The 18,473-nt window shown below is 33.6% G+C and overlaps 1 protein-coding gene across 1 annotated transcript; it reads right to left on the bottom strand.

Annotated features, from left to right (window-relative positions):
• Positions 1 to 16,065: 16,065 nt before the first annotated feature.
• On the bottom strand, positions 16,066 to 17,172 carry ColSpa_09658 (uncharacterized protein; the record flags this gene model as incomplete). The annotated part of the gene is made up of 1 exon (XM_049275870.1): positions 16,066 to 17,172. One exon carries the CDS (start codon positions 17,170 to 17,172, stop codon positions 16,066 to 16,068), a length of 1,107 nt encoding a protein of 368 aa, XP_049131827.1.
• Positions 17,173 to 18,473: the final 1,301 nt, after the last annotated feature.

Here is an 18,473-nt window from a genome sequence, read left to right as displayed (position 1 = left end):
AAGTTAAATTAAGTAAATAAGATAAAAATGACTTTTATTTTATTATTATATAAAATAAATTCTTATTATTATTTATTAAGCTAAACTAAATAAGAATCTTTATTATATTATATATAAAATATAAAATATATATTATAGTACTAAATAAACTAATTTTAATATTATATAATATAAAATAACTACTAAATATAATATAGCTTTTTAAGAGGATTTAAAAGATAATTATTAAAGCTAATATAATAATATTAATAGATATTTATTAATATATAAAGAAATAAATATAAGAAGTAAAGTCTTATTATATATATAAAAAAAGATTATAAATCCTAAATACTAAGGAAATCTAGTTAATATTATATAAGTATTATTTAAAAAAAGAATAACTATATATATTATATATATTAATATAAAAATACTTTATTTTAAGTAATTAAAGGAAAACTTAATAATATTATTATATAAAGATTTTAATAAATAGTCTATTTTTTAATAAGAAAAGGTTTATTATATATTTAAAGTAGAGTTTATATAACTTATTAAGCTAAAGGGATTTTAATTACTATTAATAAGAAATATAAATTAATAGCTAATTAAATTTATTAAGAAGATTAAAAGGAAGTTTAATAAGTAAAAAGAATAGCTTTTTACTTATATAGTACTTATACTAAGTTATATAATTATAATAACTTAAATACTTATTTAAAACCTTAAATTAACTTTACTTTAGAATATAGCTAAATTAATAATAAAGCTAATTAAGCCCTTATATAATATATAAATAACTTAAATATTAATTATATAAGAGTAGTTATAATTAGCTTTAAGAAATATACTTTTTAGAACAAGATTTATATAAAAGGTTAAGAGTTTTTTATAAATCTAAGGTTATATAATACCTTTATATTAAAGAAATAATATCTATAACTTATTATTAAGATAAATAGTTTAGAATAGATTATATAAGTTAACTATAATCTTAATCTTTTAGAAAAAATAAAAAAAAAATAAGAATTATATAGGTAAGCTATATAATATTTTATATAATAAGGTAAAGGTCTTTATTAGTTTTTATTAACGCTTTAGGATTACTAAAGACTAATATTATATAGTATTTCTTAATATCTTAGCTAATTATATAAAAGAGTTTTATCTTTATTATATTAGACTAATAAGGAGATAAGATAAAATATATAATATGTTAGAAATATACTTTAATACTAATATTAACTATACTTTTTATTAGATAGATTAGATAAGTCTATTTTTTATATAAGTTAAATAAGATAATTTAGATAAGAATTTAATAGATATATTAGAGATACTTTTAGATAAGATACCTCTTATATAGTAGGTACTTAGCCTAGGTTTTTAAGGGAAAATTATACTTTATATATAAGTTACCTAAGTATATAAAGGTGTACTAAAGCTAAAAACTACTCTAAGTAATCTTAAAGTATATTATATATATAAGTAATTCTTTTCTAGCCTAAGAGTATTACTATAAGTCACTTTAAATAAAAAGTCTATATTATATAATATTAACTTTATAAATAGAAGATACTTTAATAATAAGAGTTACTTATAATTATTATATAATAGATTATTAAATAATAAAGAATTTTTTTAATAACCTTAGAAAGGTTAACTTTTATTATAACCTAGGTTTAATTATATAATATCTAAGAAAAAATATTTTATATATAAGAAAAAGGGTTATTAGTTTATAAATTATTTAGATAAAGAATATAATTATATAAAAGACTAATACTTTTAGGTATATAGTATACTTAAATAAGAACTATAAAGAGATTTTGCTTTATATCTTTTTAACTTTAAAAAAAAAAACCTAGTAGATAAATTATATAATAAGGAGAGAGAATTTATAGGAAATAAAGAGATATTAGTTTTCTTAATGTCTTTTTTATTCTTTTATTATATAATAAAAAAGAATATCTTTTTATTACTAAAGACGTTAAAGGCCTATTAATTCTTGTTATATAATCCTTATATCTTATTATACTAAAAAAAACTATAAGATATAAGAGTAGTAAAGTTCTTTACTATAAAGAAACCTTAAGTTCTTATATATTTATAGGAGAACCTTTATATAGTAATATCTTAGGAACTAGGATTAGTAAACGTATAATTTAAGATAAGTAACTTAATTATATTAGTTAATACTATAGAAATAGAGAATTAGTTTAGAAAGGTTATATATTATATTCTTAATGCTTTTACTTTGTTCTTGTTTTTATTATATAATATAGATAAGTTAGGTATATATTTTAATAATATTGATAATATGATTATATAGTAAGATAAAAAACTTATCCTAGTTATACAGAAATAGGGTTACCTATTCTTTAACTTTAGTTATATAAAGGCTAGTATGTTCTTTATAGAAGAATAACTTTAAAGACTTTATAAATAATTTAAATATCCTTATATAGATTATTTTTACTATTTCCTAAAAAAGACTAGGTATTATAATATTAATATTGTTAAAATAACAGTACTAGCTGGTTGTACGACACACATGACTCAGGGACATACATCATGACAGAGGGCACAGACTGGATATTTAGCTCTTAGTTATCTATTAAGGGGATCAAAAGTATATTCATATTGAACTAACTTAGGGATATATAAGATTATATATTTTATATATAAAAGCTAAGTCTTATAGTTAAGAAAATAATTATAGAAAATATATTTTTAGTTTATTTTAACTTTAACTTAAGTATAATTATATAAATAAGTTCTTTTAGAAAAAGAGAATTTATTTAATATTAATTAGTAGTTATTTAGTAATTTATATAATTGCTTTATATAATTATAGATTAGTAAAAATAAAGAAATAAGACTTAGGCTTTATAGCTAGGCTACTAGGTAGTCTTGTACTTTATATAAGGTAAGAAATCCTTAGGGATATTTAAGGGGTTATACTAAAAAGTCTTTTATATTAAGAAGCTTTAATTTTACTTATTGTTATTTGTTAAGCTAAACTAAATAAATAGGATAAAGATGATTTTTGTTTTATTATTATATAAGATAAATTTTTATTATTATTTATTAAGCTAAATTAAATAAGAATCTTTATTATATTATATATAGAGTATAAAGTGTATATTATAGTACTAAATAAACTAATTTTAATGTTATATAATATAAAATAACTACTAAATATAATATAGCTTTCTAAGAGGATTTAGAAGATAATTATTAAAGCTAATATAATAATATTAATAGATACTTGTTAATATATAAAGAAATAAGTGTAAAGAGTAAAGTCTTATTATATATATAGAAAAAGACTATGAATCTTAGACGCTAAGGAAATTTAGTTAATATTATATAGGTATTATTTAAAGAAGAGATAACTATATATATTATATATATTAATATAGAAATACTTTATTTTAAGTAATTAAAAGAAAACTTAATAATATTATTATATAAAGATTTTAATAAATAGTTTATTTTTTAATAAAAAAAAGTTTATTATGTGTTTAAGGTAAAGTTTATATAACTTATTAAGCTAAAAAGATTTAAATTACTACTAATAAAAAATATAAATTAATAGCTAGTTAAATTTATTAAGGAGATTAGGAGGAAGTTTAATAAGTAAGAAGAATAGCTTTCTACTTATATAGTACTTATACTAAGTTGTATAATTATAATAACTTAAATACCTATTTAAAACCTTGAATTAACTTTACCTTAAAATATAGCTGAACTAATAATAGAGCTAATTAAACCCTTGTATAATACATAGATAACTTAAATATTAATTATATAAAAGTAGTTATAATTAGCTTTAGGAAATATACTTTTTAGAACAAGATTTATATAAGAGGTTAAGAGTTTTTTATAAATCTAGGGTTATATAATACTTTTATATTAAAAAGATAGTATTTATAACTTATTACTAAAATAAATAGTTTAGAATAAATTATATAAGCTAATTATAATCTTAATTTTTTAGAAGGGATGGAGAAAAGATAAGAATTATATAGGTAAGCTATATAATATCTTATATAATAAAGTAAAGGTCTTTATTAGTTTTTGTTAATGTTTTAGGATTATTAAAGACTAATATTATATAGTATTTCTTAATATCTTAGCTAATTATATGAAAGAGTTTTATTTCTATTATATTAGATTAATAAGGAGATAAGATAAGATATATAATATATTAAAAATATACTTTAATATTAATATTAATTATACTTTCTATTAGATAAATTAGATAAGTTTATTCTTTATATAAGTTAAATAAGATAATTTAGATAAGAATCTGATGGACGTATTAGAGATACTCTTAGATAAGATACCTTTTGTATAGTAGGTACTTAGCCTAGGTTTTTAAAGGGAGATTATGCTTTATATATAAGTTACCTAAGTGTATAGAGGTGTATTAGAGCTAAAAACTACTCTAAGTAATCTTAAAGTATATTATATATATAAGTAATTCTTTTTTAGTCTAAGAGTATTACTATAAGTTACTTTAGATAAGAAGTTTATATTATATAATATTAACTTTATAGATAGAAGATATTTTAATAATAAGAGTTACTTATAACTATTATATAATAGACTATTAGATAATAAAGGATCTTTTTAATAACCTTAGAAAGGTTAACTTTTATTATAACTTAGGTTTAATTATATAATATTTAAGAAAAAATGTTTTGTGTATAAGAAGAAGGGTTATTAGTTTATGAATTATTTAGATAAAGAATATAATTATATAAAAGACTAATACTTTTAGGTATATAGTATACTTAAATAAGAACTATAAAGAGATTTTGTTTTGTATTTTCTTAACTTTAAAGGAGAAAACTTAGTAGACAAATTATGTGATAAAGAGAGAGAATTTATAAAAGATGAAGAGATATTAGCTTTCTTAATGTCTTCTTTATTTTTCTATTATATAATAAGAGAGGATATTTTTTTATTACTAAAGATATTAAAGGCCTGTTAATTCTTATTATATAATCCTTATATCTTATTGTATTAAAGGGAACTATAGGATATAAAAGTAGTAAAGTTCTTTATTATAAAAAAACCTTAAGTCCTTATATACTTATAGAAGAACTTTTGTATAGTAATATTCTAGGGACTAGGATTAGTAAATATATAATTTAAAGTAAGTAACTTAATTATATTAGTTAGTATTATAGAAATAAAGAATTAGCTTAGAAAGGTTATATATTATATCCTTAATACTTTTACTTTGTTTCTGTTTTTATTATATAATATAGACAGGTTAGGTGTATATTTTAATAATATTAATAATATGATTGTATAGTAAGATAAAAAACCTATCCTAGTTATATAAAAATAAGGTTACTTATTCTTTAATTTTAGTTATATAGAGGTTAGTATATTTTTTATAGAAGAATAACTTTAAAGGCTTTATAGATAATTTAGATATTCTTATATAAACTGTTTTTATTACCTCTTAAAGAAGACTAAGTATTATAATATTAATATTAATATTTTAGAAAAGGTCTAGAAGTTTTATTATTATTATTAATTATATGACTTAGTACTAAAGAGGTTTAAGTTTACACTTAAAGACAAAAGCTATTTTAATTATAAGATAATTATAAATATTATATAACTAAGAGATAAGAATATCTTATATGTTATTAATATAAAGATAAGCTTTTAAGGAGCTATTTTCTTAAAGTCCTTATTTATATAAGATATATAAAATATACTTTATAAATACTAAATTAGTATATATATTAGTTTACTAGACTATATTATACATAACCTAAGTATAAACTTTATATTATTAGAATTTAAGAACTATACTAATATTATAGGTATATTATATAAAGAAATACTAGTAAAAGCCTACTAGGTAGTAGGTAAGATAGAAAGAGCTTATACTCCTCTAAAGCATATGTATAATATCTTATATACTAAGCTTAGGTATAATATAGACAAGGAAACTATTCTTTAGATAGCTGTGAAGGCATTGAACGATATAGCTAGTCTGTATAGTATTATATTTATACTACTTATCTTTAGTATATATCTAAGGATTAATAAGGACTTACTTCTATTACCTAAAATCACTTAAAGGGTAAAAGTAATCTAAAAAGTAATAAAAATGCTTTAAAGTATTTATGTAAAAGTAGAGATTAATTGTATAATTAATACCAGAAATGGCCTTAACCTCTAGAGCATATTATTACTACTAATCTAGAGTAAGGTTCTAGTATAAAGAGAAAACAAGGGATAGACTAGACTATACAAAATCCAGGCTATAAAAGGCTATATAGTAATAGTTAAGATAGTTAATGGTTTTATACAGTTTTATATAACATATATTAAACTATACTATTAAGATATAGTATAGTTAGATTTAGATATTATATAACTTATTCCTTAGAAATAGCTAAATAAGAGAAGAAGACTAAAGAAAGGCTAGAAAAGGGCTATATAATAATTACTATGTATTAATTAAGTATTTTTATTTTAGAAAAAAAAGACTATAAGGAGTTAATAGAAAAGTTATAGCTTAATAATATAATTATAATACTAGGTACTTTATATAAAGAGTTAGACTAAATAGAGATAAATAACTTTATTAACTAAAGAGTTTTTACTTTTATATTATATAATCTAAAAGAGTATAATTATCTTTATATTTATAAGATATAAATAGTATAAGAGATTAAGAATTTATTATTTAAGCTATAACGTATATGCATAGCGAGTCGCCCATCATAGCGAGCCGCCCACTTTTCCTTAATTCTACACTCTTCACCTTCACAACAACCTTCCTCTACGTACGACCATGAGTTCCTCTTCAAATGAAAGTCGCATTATCCTTGCAATTGAAGCTATTAAAAAGGACCCAAAACTATCCGTTCGAAAAGCAGCTTCTATCTATAAGGTCCCGAGAACTACACTTCGCGACCGACGCGCTGGACTTCTACCACGACGCGAAACTCGTACGAATTCAATGAAGATGACTCAGGTGGAAGAAACTGTGATTCTTGAACGAGTTATTGACCTGATCGATCGAGGATTTCCACCGCGACTTGACGACGTACGAGATATGGCCGATTGTCTCCTTGACGAACGTGACGCGACGCGTGTCGGACCGCGATGGGCAGAGAACTTCGTACGACGCCAACCACAACTAAAGACGCGTTTTCGACGTAGAATCGACTATCAGAGGGCATTGGCTGAAGATCCTGCAATTGTGCAGGCCTGGTTTGCCCTCGTACGAAACACAATCGCGAAGTACGGAATACACGATGACGATGTCTACAATTTTGATGAGACGGGCTTCTTGATGGGAATGCTGTCGCACGCAAAGGTTATTACAACCTCTGACCGCCGTGGAAGGCCTCGTACGAAGCAGCCTGGCAATCGCGAATGGGTTTCTGTCATTCAGGGCGTATGTGCAGATGGCTGGGCGCTGCCTCCATACGTCATTGTTAAGGGCAAATATCACCTACTCTCATGGTATACCAATGGCCAATTCCCACCCGAATGGCGCGTCCACCCTAGCGAAAATGGATGGACTACAAATGAGATTGGCCTAGATTGGCTAAAACATTTTGAAAAGTGCACAAAGTCTCGCACGAAGGGTGTTAAACGGCTCCTAATCCTTGATGGCCACAACAGCCACAAATCCACCAAGTTTGACGATTACTGCAAGGAACACGGCATTATTGCTCTTTGCATGCCTCCGCATTCATCGCACGAGCTTCAGCCTCTTGATGTTGGCTGTTTTAGTCCGCTGAAGGCTTCATATGGCAAGGAAATCGAGAAGATGATGCGGATGCAGATTACGCACATTACTAAGGATGATTTCTTTCCTGCCTTCAAGGCAGCCTTTTTTACTTCAATAAGCAAAGAAAACGTACAAGCTGGTTTTAGACAGGCTGGCCTTGTACCATTCGACCCAGAAGCAGTTCTTTCCCGCCTGGATTTCAAGCCAAAGACGCCAACACCATCCAACTCATGCCCAAGCAGCCAGGGCTCCTGGGACCCAAAGACACCAACCACAGCACATGACGCCGTACGAAGCTCTGCTTCACTTAAGAAAAGAATCACTAGTCATCAAGATAGCTCACCAACTCATTTGTACGAGGTTGTTGATTTGCAAGCTAAAGGTATTAGCAAGTTAGCACACAAACTAGCTCTTGTTGAAGCCGAGTGCCGCGGGCTTCGTACGGCAAATGAGATACTAAGTAAGCGCCGGAGAGCTAAGAAAACCCAACTACGTCTTGGAGGGTCACTTAATACAGCTGAAGCTGAGGCAATACGGGTAGAAAAGGGGGTTGTTGATGCTGGAGGCGAAAACATGCGTCAAGAGGGTGCTCGTACGGAGGGGGGTGAATCGCGCGGGCGGCGATGTGGTAACTGCGGAAAGACTGGACATAATGTACGAACATGTCAGGTAGTTTGGGAGACCTCTGAAGAAGAGGCTGATGAGTAGTTTCAATTGATTTCGTACGATGTGGCTTAATTGACTTACACAAATGGCTGGAGGGTAGTGAAAGGTGGGCGGCTCGCTATGATGGGCGACTCGCTATGCATATACGTTATAAGAAGTTAAGACTTGTTATATAAGGGTATAAGGACTAAAAGAAAGAAGAACTTTTAACCTAGGTATTTATTATTTAATAGATAAGCTAAAGGCTTATACTTATAATTAGATTTACTTTTGTATAAGACTATAAATATAAAGGGGAACTTAGAGATATAACCTAGGTATATATATAATTAGATAATTATCTAACTAGGATAATTATTGTATAATTACTTAAGGAGTTAAAAGATAAATACTTTAAGAATATATTTCTTTATATCTTAAAACTACTATATAGCTTAGTAGAGTTAAGCTTATATTAGTATAAAACTTATTTTAAGTATTATAAGAAAGATCTAAAGATAATAGAGTTAATATATGATTTATGTTTACTATATATAATAGAAGAATTAGATATTTTTAGGATTATAGTTATATAAATAGATAATATACTTAGCTTTATTATACTTGTTTTTTCCTAGAGAAAAGAAGAAGAGCTAAGAAGAAAAGAACTTTATGTAAAACTAAAGACTATTTTATTACTTAATAATGAAATTAACTTTAATAGGAAAAGGATTTAATTATATAATAACTATATTACTTTTACTTAAAAAGGTTAGGTAAAGTACTTAAAACTTATTAATCTTAATGTGTATAATGTATATTAGTAGTATGTTTTTTAAAGGGTAAGAGGAGTATATTTTATATTTATTTGTTAATTAGAGGTATTATATAACTTATTAATTATAGTTTAAACTAAGGAACTTAATAAGAAGAATATTAAAGCTTTAAATATATAGCTTTAGTAGTAAATTAATAACTTTATATAAGGTCTTATATATATTTCTTTTAATCTTTATTATGTAAAGATATATATCTTTATAAATGGATTATTTATAAATAACTTAGATTTATTATTATAACTTAGATTTATTATTATACTAGCTAAGGAAATAGCTTATATAATAATAGACTTTTAGATTAAAGGAAACATTATATATTAAAGTTTAATAAAGTGTAAGAGAGTTATATAAAGCGTATTTGTAAGCAAGTTATATAAGATAACTATAGGATTTAATAGTAGGATATTTCTTAGTATAATACTTACTAAGATCCTTTATATATTATAACTTTTAAGGATTCTAGTTATTATTTATTTAGACTTATAATCTCTATATAAGTGTTTTATATAACTAAGTATAATAGATAAAAAGAGGCTCATGATTGATATTATAAGTCTATGTGAGTTATATAAAAAGAAAGAGATTTTAGAAGTAAGATAAATTAATAGGAAAGATAACCTTATTAATACTTTTACTAAGAAATTACTAAACTTAGTATTTAGATAATTAATTATAATAAATATATTAAGGATTTGAATTAAGGTGTATATTAAAAGATTAAGAGAAAATACTTAATAATTAATTTATATAACTTTATTATTATATATTATTAATTATTTAAAAATGAAGTATAACTTTAAGAAGGTATTTAATATATTTAACTATTACTAATACTAATTTTAATGTTAGATTATACCTTTATTATATTTATAATTTTCTTAAATTACTATATTATGTAATTTATTTGATTATTATATGAGATTTTAGGGAAAAGAAGTTGTATAATTACTTCTTGTTAATAACTATAAGGCTAGTAAAAGTACTAAGGAAGTAATTACCCTTATTAATATTCTTACTAAGCTTACTACTAAGCGTATAAGGCTTATGAGTATTAGTAATATTAAGAGCCTTATAGTTGCTAGGGCTATTGTTATTATTGTTATTATTATTGCCTAGGTTGTTAAATAAATTAATATCTTAATTATAGTAGGTATAGTAAGTGTTGTGTGACTACTAGATGTACTTAGCATAAGCACTACTCTGAAAAATAGGAATGTGGGTGTATTGGTAGAAGTATAGAGAGTTAGTAGTTATGTATTTATTATTATAGGTAATAGCTGTATAACTATAAGACTAAACTAAGACTATAAAGAAGTAGCCTTAGTGGTAAATAATACTAGTAATAAACTACTAGATAAAAGTGTTACTAATAATATGGATCTTGATATTATGTAATAGTATATTAATGATAAGACGCTTCTTATTTTATAGTTAAGGTTAATATATAAAGATAAGGTAAAGACAAAAGTAATATATATTAATAGCTAGAGCTAATAGAAGAGTGTAATTATTAGTGTTATTAGTTGAAAGATAAAGTTAATAACTACTAGATATATTAGTATATATATTAATGTTATTGAAGATTAAACTACTAGTAGTAGTAAGAAATATAATAGATTAATTATGTAAAGTGCTATTAATGAATTAGTAAGAGGAAATATATAAGAGGAAATCTTATATATAAGTAGTTATTATTAGAGTTAATTAAGGAAAAAGAAGAAGATTATTATTGATTAATTATATAGGAAAATAATATATATAAAAAGTAAAGAAGAAAAGAAAAGAGGAAAAAAAAAATAAATAAAAAGGGTTTTAAATACTTAAGGTTATTATATAAAAAAAAAAAGGTATATTAATAGTAAGAGTAAAAGTAAAGTTAATAAGAAAGAAAGGAACTTTACTAATATATAGCTTATCTATTTAACTAGGTAAGAAGAGAATAAATAGTTACTTAAAGTTTTAATATTAGTGATTTATTATATAACGTAAATAGCTTAACTTATAGGGTTATACAATAAGGTTATTAATGTTATAATTAGTATAACTTAATTAGATATTATAAAAAGTTATGTAGTTATAAAAGAAAAAGTTATAAGTATTAGAATAATAGTATTAGCTAGTTATATGTTACGGTCAGATATCCGACAGTGGTGTTTTCTGCTAATAGGCAGCTGAGGTCGATACTCGGTAACAGTAAGGTAAGTCTTGTTGGTAATCTTGCTGGTCTGTTGGTGTCTGGTGATCAGTCAGGCACGTCTAGGCGTAGATAGCTTTATAGCTTCACAACAGAAGGATAATCTAAGAGTCACTTATGAGAGAGTGAATCACGAAGTTGATTGCTGAAGAGCTATGGAGAGTCTTTGAGCCCCAGGCTCAAGTCCTGTCTATATACTGATGTCTCCCTATCGTGATGCTGTTGATGGTGATCAACTAGAGTGGGTCCGGGGTGAGCTGCTCACTTGGTGATCGCTCCCAGTGATCACCTTATCTCTTGATCACTTTCTTATCATCACGTGATCTGTCCATAGTTCTTCCGTTCCGACCCTTGCCCGTAAGCGCCGTGATCATGCATACATGAGCCCGAATGTCCCCTGGTCCCTCGTGGGTTCGTTCCAGGTGGTTACGTTAACCAACGCTTTCCTGGGTCGTAACATCAGGTCTCCCCTCCAAAGGTCTAGCCCCTTAGACCTATATAGGTAAGTGGGTTCCCGCCGCGGGCTGTCCCTGGGTTTATCTCATTCTCATCTTTCTTCCACCATGTCGTTGGTGACTAATGCGGCAGAGTCAGACACTCTTAAATCTGGCAAGGCTTCTTCCACCAAGCGCCGTCTCGCGGATTCCTTGAGGATTCGTGAACACGGAATTGAAATCGAAATGCCGTGTAGTTGGTGTCGTTCCAAGGGGATCCGTTGCAAGATGCTTGCGGGTTTCCAGAAGTGTCAAGAGTGTACTCGCCGGGGTCGCTCTTGTGATGGGGATGATAATGCGATTTGCGAATGTGAGTGTTTTTCGTGGTTCCGAGGTGTGTGGCTTTCTAATGATCGTAGTGGATCGTTTGCTGAATGAAGCCGATCGTCTGGATAAGGCTGAAGAGCAGGAGGAAGAGTTGCTTCGTCAGAAGGCGGAGTTACTGCGAAAGCAAGCAGAACTGTTCCGTCTTGCGCAGGCGGAGATGGATGCGTCTCTTGCCCGGCTCGATCGTTTACGTAAAGAGAAACGGATGATTTTCAAGAGGGGTCGTGAGGCCGCTGCTGAGTGGCCTGCGGATTCGCCCGTCGATCCGGTGGTTGAGGCGGTTCACGAGGTACAGGCTAGTGGTGGTTTTGGTGCAATTGACCTGTCCTTCCTTGAGTCTTTTGATCCTAGCGATCCGTCCTGGCAGTCCTTCGGTGAGCTGCCTGTTGAGGGTTTCGTGGCTGAGGGTTCTGGGACTCGCGATAGTCCTGAAGGAGTTGCTGGGAGTGTTGGAGGTTCTTGACTGGCTCCCATGAATTGTCCTCGTGTCCGTATCCTTTCCATTTAATAAGATATTGTGTTTCTCCGTTTTCCTCTCGCTCGTCAATGATTCGTTCGACTTCGTACTCCGGTTCGTTTGGTTCCACGATGATGCAGTCGTTGGTGTTTGATCCTCGCGGTGCTGGTTCAAGCAGTGCGATATGAAAAACTGGATGTATCTTCATTGTGTCTGGTAAGTCGAGTTTGAAGTTGACGTCTGAGATTTTCTGAATGATTTTGAAAGGTCCAAGTTTTTTGTAGTCCAATTTGTCACTTGGTCTTTTCGTTTTGATGTTGCGTCGCAGAAGATACGCGCTATCTTCCTCTTCAAAGGTTGGTCCCTCAACCCTTGATGTGTTGGCGTATTTCTTCATTCGTGCCCTGACAAATTCGAGATCTTTGGTGGCATTCTCTTGGATTTCTCGTAATTTGTTGTAATCTGCCACAGCCTTTAGTGCTCGTGGTCCCTGTCGAGGTTCTCCATATGCCGTAGGCTCGAATCCGTAATTCAGGTAGAATGGGGAGTTCAGTGTGCTTTCTCCTATAGCACTGTTATAGGCGAATTGGGCCATTGGAAGCAATGGTACCCAATTGTCTTGGTCGTAGTTGACATAACATCGTAGATACTGTTCCAGTATCTGGTTGATTCGTTCGGTTTGTCCATCGGTTTGTGGGTGAAAAGCGGTCGATAGCTTGTGATCAGCTCCTAGTTGCGAAATCAGGGATTTCCAAAACTTGGATGTGAACAGTTTGTCTCTATCGGATACGATTTCCTTGGGCAATCCGTGGTTGCTGACGATGTATTTCAAAAACGCGTACGCTAGGTCTTCTGCCGTGCTTGACTCTAAGTACGGGATGAAGTATGCGTATTTCGTGAGTCGGTCGACAATGACCAATATGCTGTCATAGTAGGTTTTCGTGAGTGGTTCTTTTGACTTGGGGAGTTTGACGATAAAGTCCAAAGAGATTGAGTGCCACGCTTCTGGTGGCGCTGGTAGTGGTTGCAATTGTCCGTATGGTTTGTGTGGACTATTTTTGCTTTTCTTGCACATGTCGCAATCCTTGATTGCTGAAGCCACTTCTGCTCGAGTGACTCGTGCGTCGTAATGTTGTCGAATTCGTTTAAATGTTTTGGTAACTCCTTGGTGTCCGTGGGCCCTAGCACTATGAATCTCCATGATCTGTTCAGGTGTCATCCTGCCAGTCGTGCTGGTATTGACACGGGTACCGATCATAATGAGTTTCTGTGCTGGGACAAGGTCACCGTTCTTGTCCTCCTTGAGGATGACTTGGGTTTCTTCTGGTACCGGGGTTTCGTGGTCCGGTCTTCGGCTTAGGGCATCAGCTCTTCCGTTCTCAGATCCTTTGACGTAGATGATTCTGAAGTTGAATTCTGACAGGAATTCAGACCATCTGATCTGTCGTTTGTTGAGGACTTTAGAGGTGGTGAAGTGAGTGAGGTTCTTATGGTCGGTGTAGACCTTGACTTCATGTTTGGTCCCGGATAACTGAGGTTTCCATTCTTGGAAAGCTTCGATAATTGCCATGAGTTCCTTGTCGTGGATTTGGTAATTGAGCTCGGCTCCGCTAAGTTTTCGAGAGAAGAAAGCGCAAGGGTGTAGCTTTCCTTCATCGTCGCGTTGGCCGAGTTGTCCACCGATGGCGTAGTCTGAAGCGTCGGTTTCCAGTTCGAAGGGTTTTCTTGGGTCTGGGATTATCAGAACTGGTTCGGAACAAACTTGTTGCTTGACTTCTTCGAAGGCTTTTTCTTGTTCTTCGGTCCATTCGAAGGGTACGTCCTTTCTGGTGAGCTTGATGAGGGGGTTGATTTTGGCGGAATATCCTTTGAGGAATCGTCGGTAAAAGTTGACGAATCCCAAAAAGGATTGGATGTCCTTGACATTTTGAGGTCGGGGCCAGTCCTTGACGGCCGCGATTTTTCCATTTTCCATCCGGATCTTTCCTGGTGTGATGGTGAATCCTAAGAAGTCGACTCGTTGACTGTGGAATACGCTCTTTTCGGGTTCGACTAGTAGTTTGGCTTCTTGTAGTCGTTGGAGTACGGTGTGAACGTGCTTCTCGTGTTCCTCGGGGGTACGAGAGTAGATGAGTATATCGTCTAGGTAGACGACAACGAACACATCTATAAATTCTCTCAGGACGTGGTTGATCATTGTCTGGAAGGTGGCGGGTGCATTGGTGAGTCCGAAAGGCATGACTAGATACTCGAAGTTGCCTTTCCTGGTGCGGAAGCAAGTCTTCCACTCCTCGCCTTCCTTCATCCTGATCAGGTTGTAGGCTCCTTTGAGGTCGATGGCTGTGAACCATTTGGCGTGGTACAGCTGGTCTCGTAATTCTGAGATAAGAGGTAGCGGGTAGCAGTTCTTGATTGTAATATCGTTGAGTTGTCGGTAATCCACGCAGAGTCGTAGTTTGCCATTTTTCTTTGGTACAAACAATATTGGGTATCCTGCAGGGGATGTCGATGGTCGGATGTAACCTTTGCGTAGGTTTTCTTCGAGGTATTTGTCAAGTGCCTCGCGTTCCGTTTCATTCAGTCCGTAGATTTTGTGAAACTTCGGGTGTGCTCCTTCTTTGAGCGGGATCTCGTGATCGTACGAGCTATGTTCAGGCAAGCCGGTTTCCAATTCTTCAGCAAAGAGTTTGGTGTACTTGCGGTATTGTTCTGGGATCGGAGAGAGGCGTTCTTCCTCTCGTTGATCGTTGATGAATTGTTCGAATTGTTCGTCCTTCGTGGGCTCGATTCTTTTGACGTATGCGACGTATCTGTGTCGCTTTGATTCACTCGGGGGTTGCGGCTTGCAACGCTGCCTCGCAGTCGAATCTCTCCATTGGAGTTGGCCTGTTCTCCAATCTATGCTCGGGTTGTGTTGTCGTAACCATGGGATTCCAAGGATGACATCCATGTCTCCTATTTGTGCTATGTCGAAGATCAGATGTTCTTGACGGTCATGGGTAACCATAGAGAGTTGCGCGGTTTCTCTGTCAATGGTGCCTCCACCGTACTCAACTGTTTCTCCTTCCACGTTTTGCAGGGTGTATGGTTCCTCCTTGAATCTCCATGTGATTCCTCGTTGATTCACCAGTCGTGGTGACATCAGGTTTGCTTGTGCTCCACTGTCAATTACGACCTGAGTGGGCTGTCCTTCGATGTAGACGCTCAGAACCAGGTGTGAGGCGTCTGTCGTCGTGGCGAGGTATAGGGACTTCCTCAGTGTCGCCTTCTGCTGTCCCTGTGCAGTTGGCGTCCCTAGTTTTTTGAGTAGTGTCGGTGGGCTTGCTTCCCCTTCATGTCCACCGGTTTTATCTCGGGGGGGTTTGTTCCCTAATCTGGGTTCTCCAGGTTTTGGCTTTGCCTACGTAATGCATCATACATTCGTCGTGCATGCATTTGGACCAGTGTTTGATCAGTCCGTTGTAGCACAGAACCGGGTGTTCCGGACTGGGTTGCATGTGTAACCAGCTCGCTTTGAATTCCTTGACTATCCATGTGCCGAGTTGGTGGTGGAGGTAGATCATGGGAATCGGCTGCTGCTTCCTTCGTCGAGGGAAGAAGTCGTTAAGTTCCTTGTCCTGGAGGTGGAACTGGCATTCGTCGTAGATGCAATCGGCCCAGAATACTTCGGTGTGGCGTGCGTGTTTTTGGTCGAGGTACTCGTGGTCTCCGAATATAGGTTCCTCTAGGACGGATACTACTGGTTTCCCGTCGATTCCGGTATCGTCTGTTCCATAGAACCAGACTTCTTGATCGTCCTCATTCTTTTCGTACTGTGGTCGGTACTCAGGGTAGTCCTTTTTGGTGGGCCAAGCCCTTTTGACCATCGGGTCGTCGCTGAAGTCGACATTCGCTTGCGCAGCTATTGGTTCGTCCGGGTCGTAATGAGTTGGGCTTTGGTTGGCCTCGTAGAGCTGTGCTTCCCTTTCACGGAAGACTTCTCGTCCAGGGTCCGATTCGTCAGAGGATTCTTCTTCTTCTGAGAATGGTGTGAATGTAATCGTCCTGGTTTTCTTCTCAATATCCTTGTAGGATGTCGATTGCGTAGAGGTTTGGCTTGATCTTCTGAGATCCATGAGTTGCTTGGCAGCCTTTCTTTCGAGCTTGCTCGAGGGTTCGAACTCATCAAGCGATTCCTCATGTTCTTCTTCAGAGCTTGTTTTCTCGCCAAGTACTTCAATCGACTCCTGGGGTGTGGGTTCCCTGAACCCGAGTTTTGGAGGAGAAAATCTGGGTCGTCGTGGTTGCTTCCGTCCCACGGCTACTATCTTAGTGGGCTTCCCAGGTTTGATGCTCCTTTCCTCCTTGAGAGCGTTCTCGAAGTCCTCCTCGAGTGCCCATTGTTTCTGGAAGTTCCCTTGGGCTTGTATGCGTAGTTGGAGTCGTTCCTCGATGACTTTCAGGGTGTCGGGCATACAGGGGTTGTCTTCCTTGCTTTGTGCAGCTTCCTTGGCTCGGATGAGCTTGGTGATTAGCTGTTGGTTTCGTTGCTCCAGTTGCTGAACCGTGGTTTGTTCTGGGTGGCCTCCTTTCTGGGTTCGTCGGGAGATTGCCACAGTTCTGGGTTTGGGCTGTTGTGGGTACCATCCGGCTTGCTCTTTCAGTTCTTGATGAACTAAACAGTTGTCGTCGAAGCAGGTGGTCCAGTTCCTTTGTTCGTGGGGAACTTCCCTTCTTGCTACGTTGGCTTTCCTAGTGCCTTCAGGTACGGGTCGGTTCTGGAGTCGCTTAGGTTGTTTGCAGTCTCTAGCTATGTGGCCGGGCTTCTCGCAGTTGTAGCATTTGAAGTCCTTCGGATCCCGGTGGTTCTGGTGAGGCTTCCTGGTTGCAGCACCAACGTCCATGGGTCCGCTGTGTTGCCCATAGGAGGTGCTCGGCTTACTGTGTTGTTGGTTGTTCTGCCAGTACGAGTTGGGTTGCGAGTTCCTAGGTCCCTGCGGCACATACTTTTTGCTGGTATTCGGCTGAGGGCGGCGTGCTTCTCCTTTTTCCTTTCGCCGTTCGTACAGCCTGGTATCGATTCTGACTGCGATTTCCACGTATTGTAGGAAGTCGTTGGGTCGGTCGAGCTTGGATAGCTCGTCTTTTACTTCTTCCTTAAGTCCTTGGTAGAACATGAAGATCTTGGTGTCGTCGGTGTAATCAAGTCGTGCGCAGATTCTTCGGAACTCTGCAGCGTAGTTGGTGGCTGACTTGGTTTGTTTGAGATTTGCCAAGTCTCGCTCGGCTTGTCGTTTCTCGTCTGGGTCCTGGAATAAGGATTTCAAGGCGTACTCGAATCCTGCGAAGCTCCCAAAGATTTGCTGGGTCTCTAGGTTGCAGTGCTCCAGCGTCTCACTGTCCAGGTAGTCTTCTAGGTAGGGTTCGAACCAAGAGAGGACTCGTCCTCTGAAGAAGGTGCCTGCATGGATGATTCTCTCCGTTTCCGTACGGAAGTTGCCAGAGTGAAACGTCTGGTAGGTCCTGACCTGTATCAAGAATCCTTTAAGCGTTCCAGGGGTCCCGTCGTAGGTGGTGGGGGAGTTGAGCTTGAGTTTTTCCCGCCCATCCACTGGGGTCGAGATGATGTTGGCAGCAGCTCGGAGAGTGCGAACTTCTTCCCTGAGATTGTTGGTTTGCTGGACCTCAGCCCGAAGTTGGTCAAGGAGTGCCGCGTTGTTGTTGAACATCTGTTGCATGTCCGCGATGTCCTTGTGGGCCTTCTTGAGTTGCTTGG

Source organism: Colletotrichum spaethianum (assembly GCF_022836535.1).
Source record: "Colletotrichum spaethianum MAFF 239500 DNA, contig30, whole genome shotgun sequence".
In the NCBI taxonomy this organism is placed as follows: Eukaryota; Fungi; Ascomycota; class Sordariomycetes; order Glomerellales; family Glomerellaceae; genus Colletotrichum; species Colletotrichum spaethianum.
This window is presented reverse-complemented; position numbering and strand designations above follow the sequence as displayed.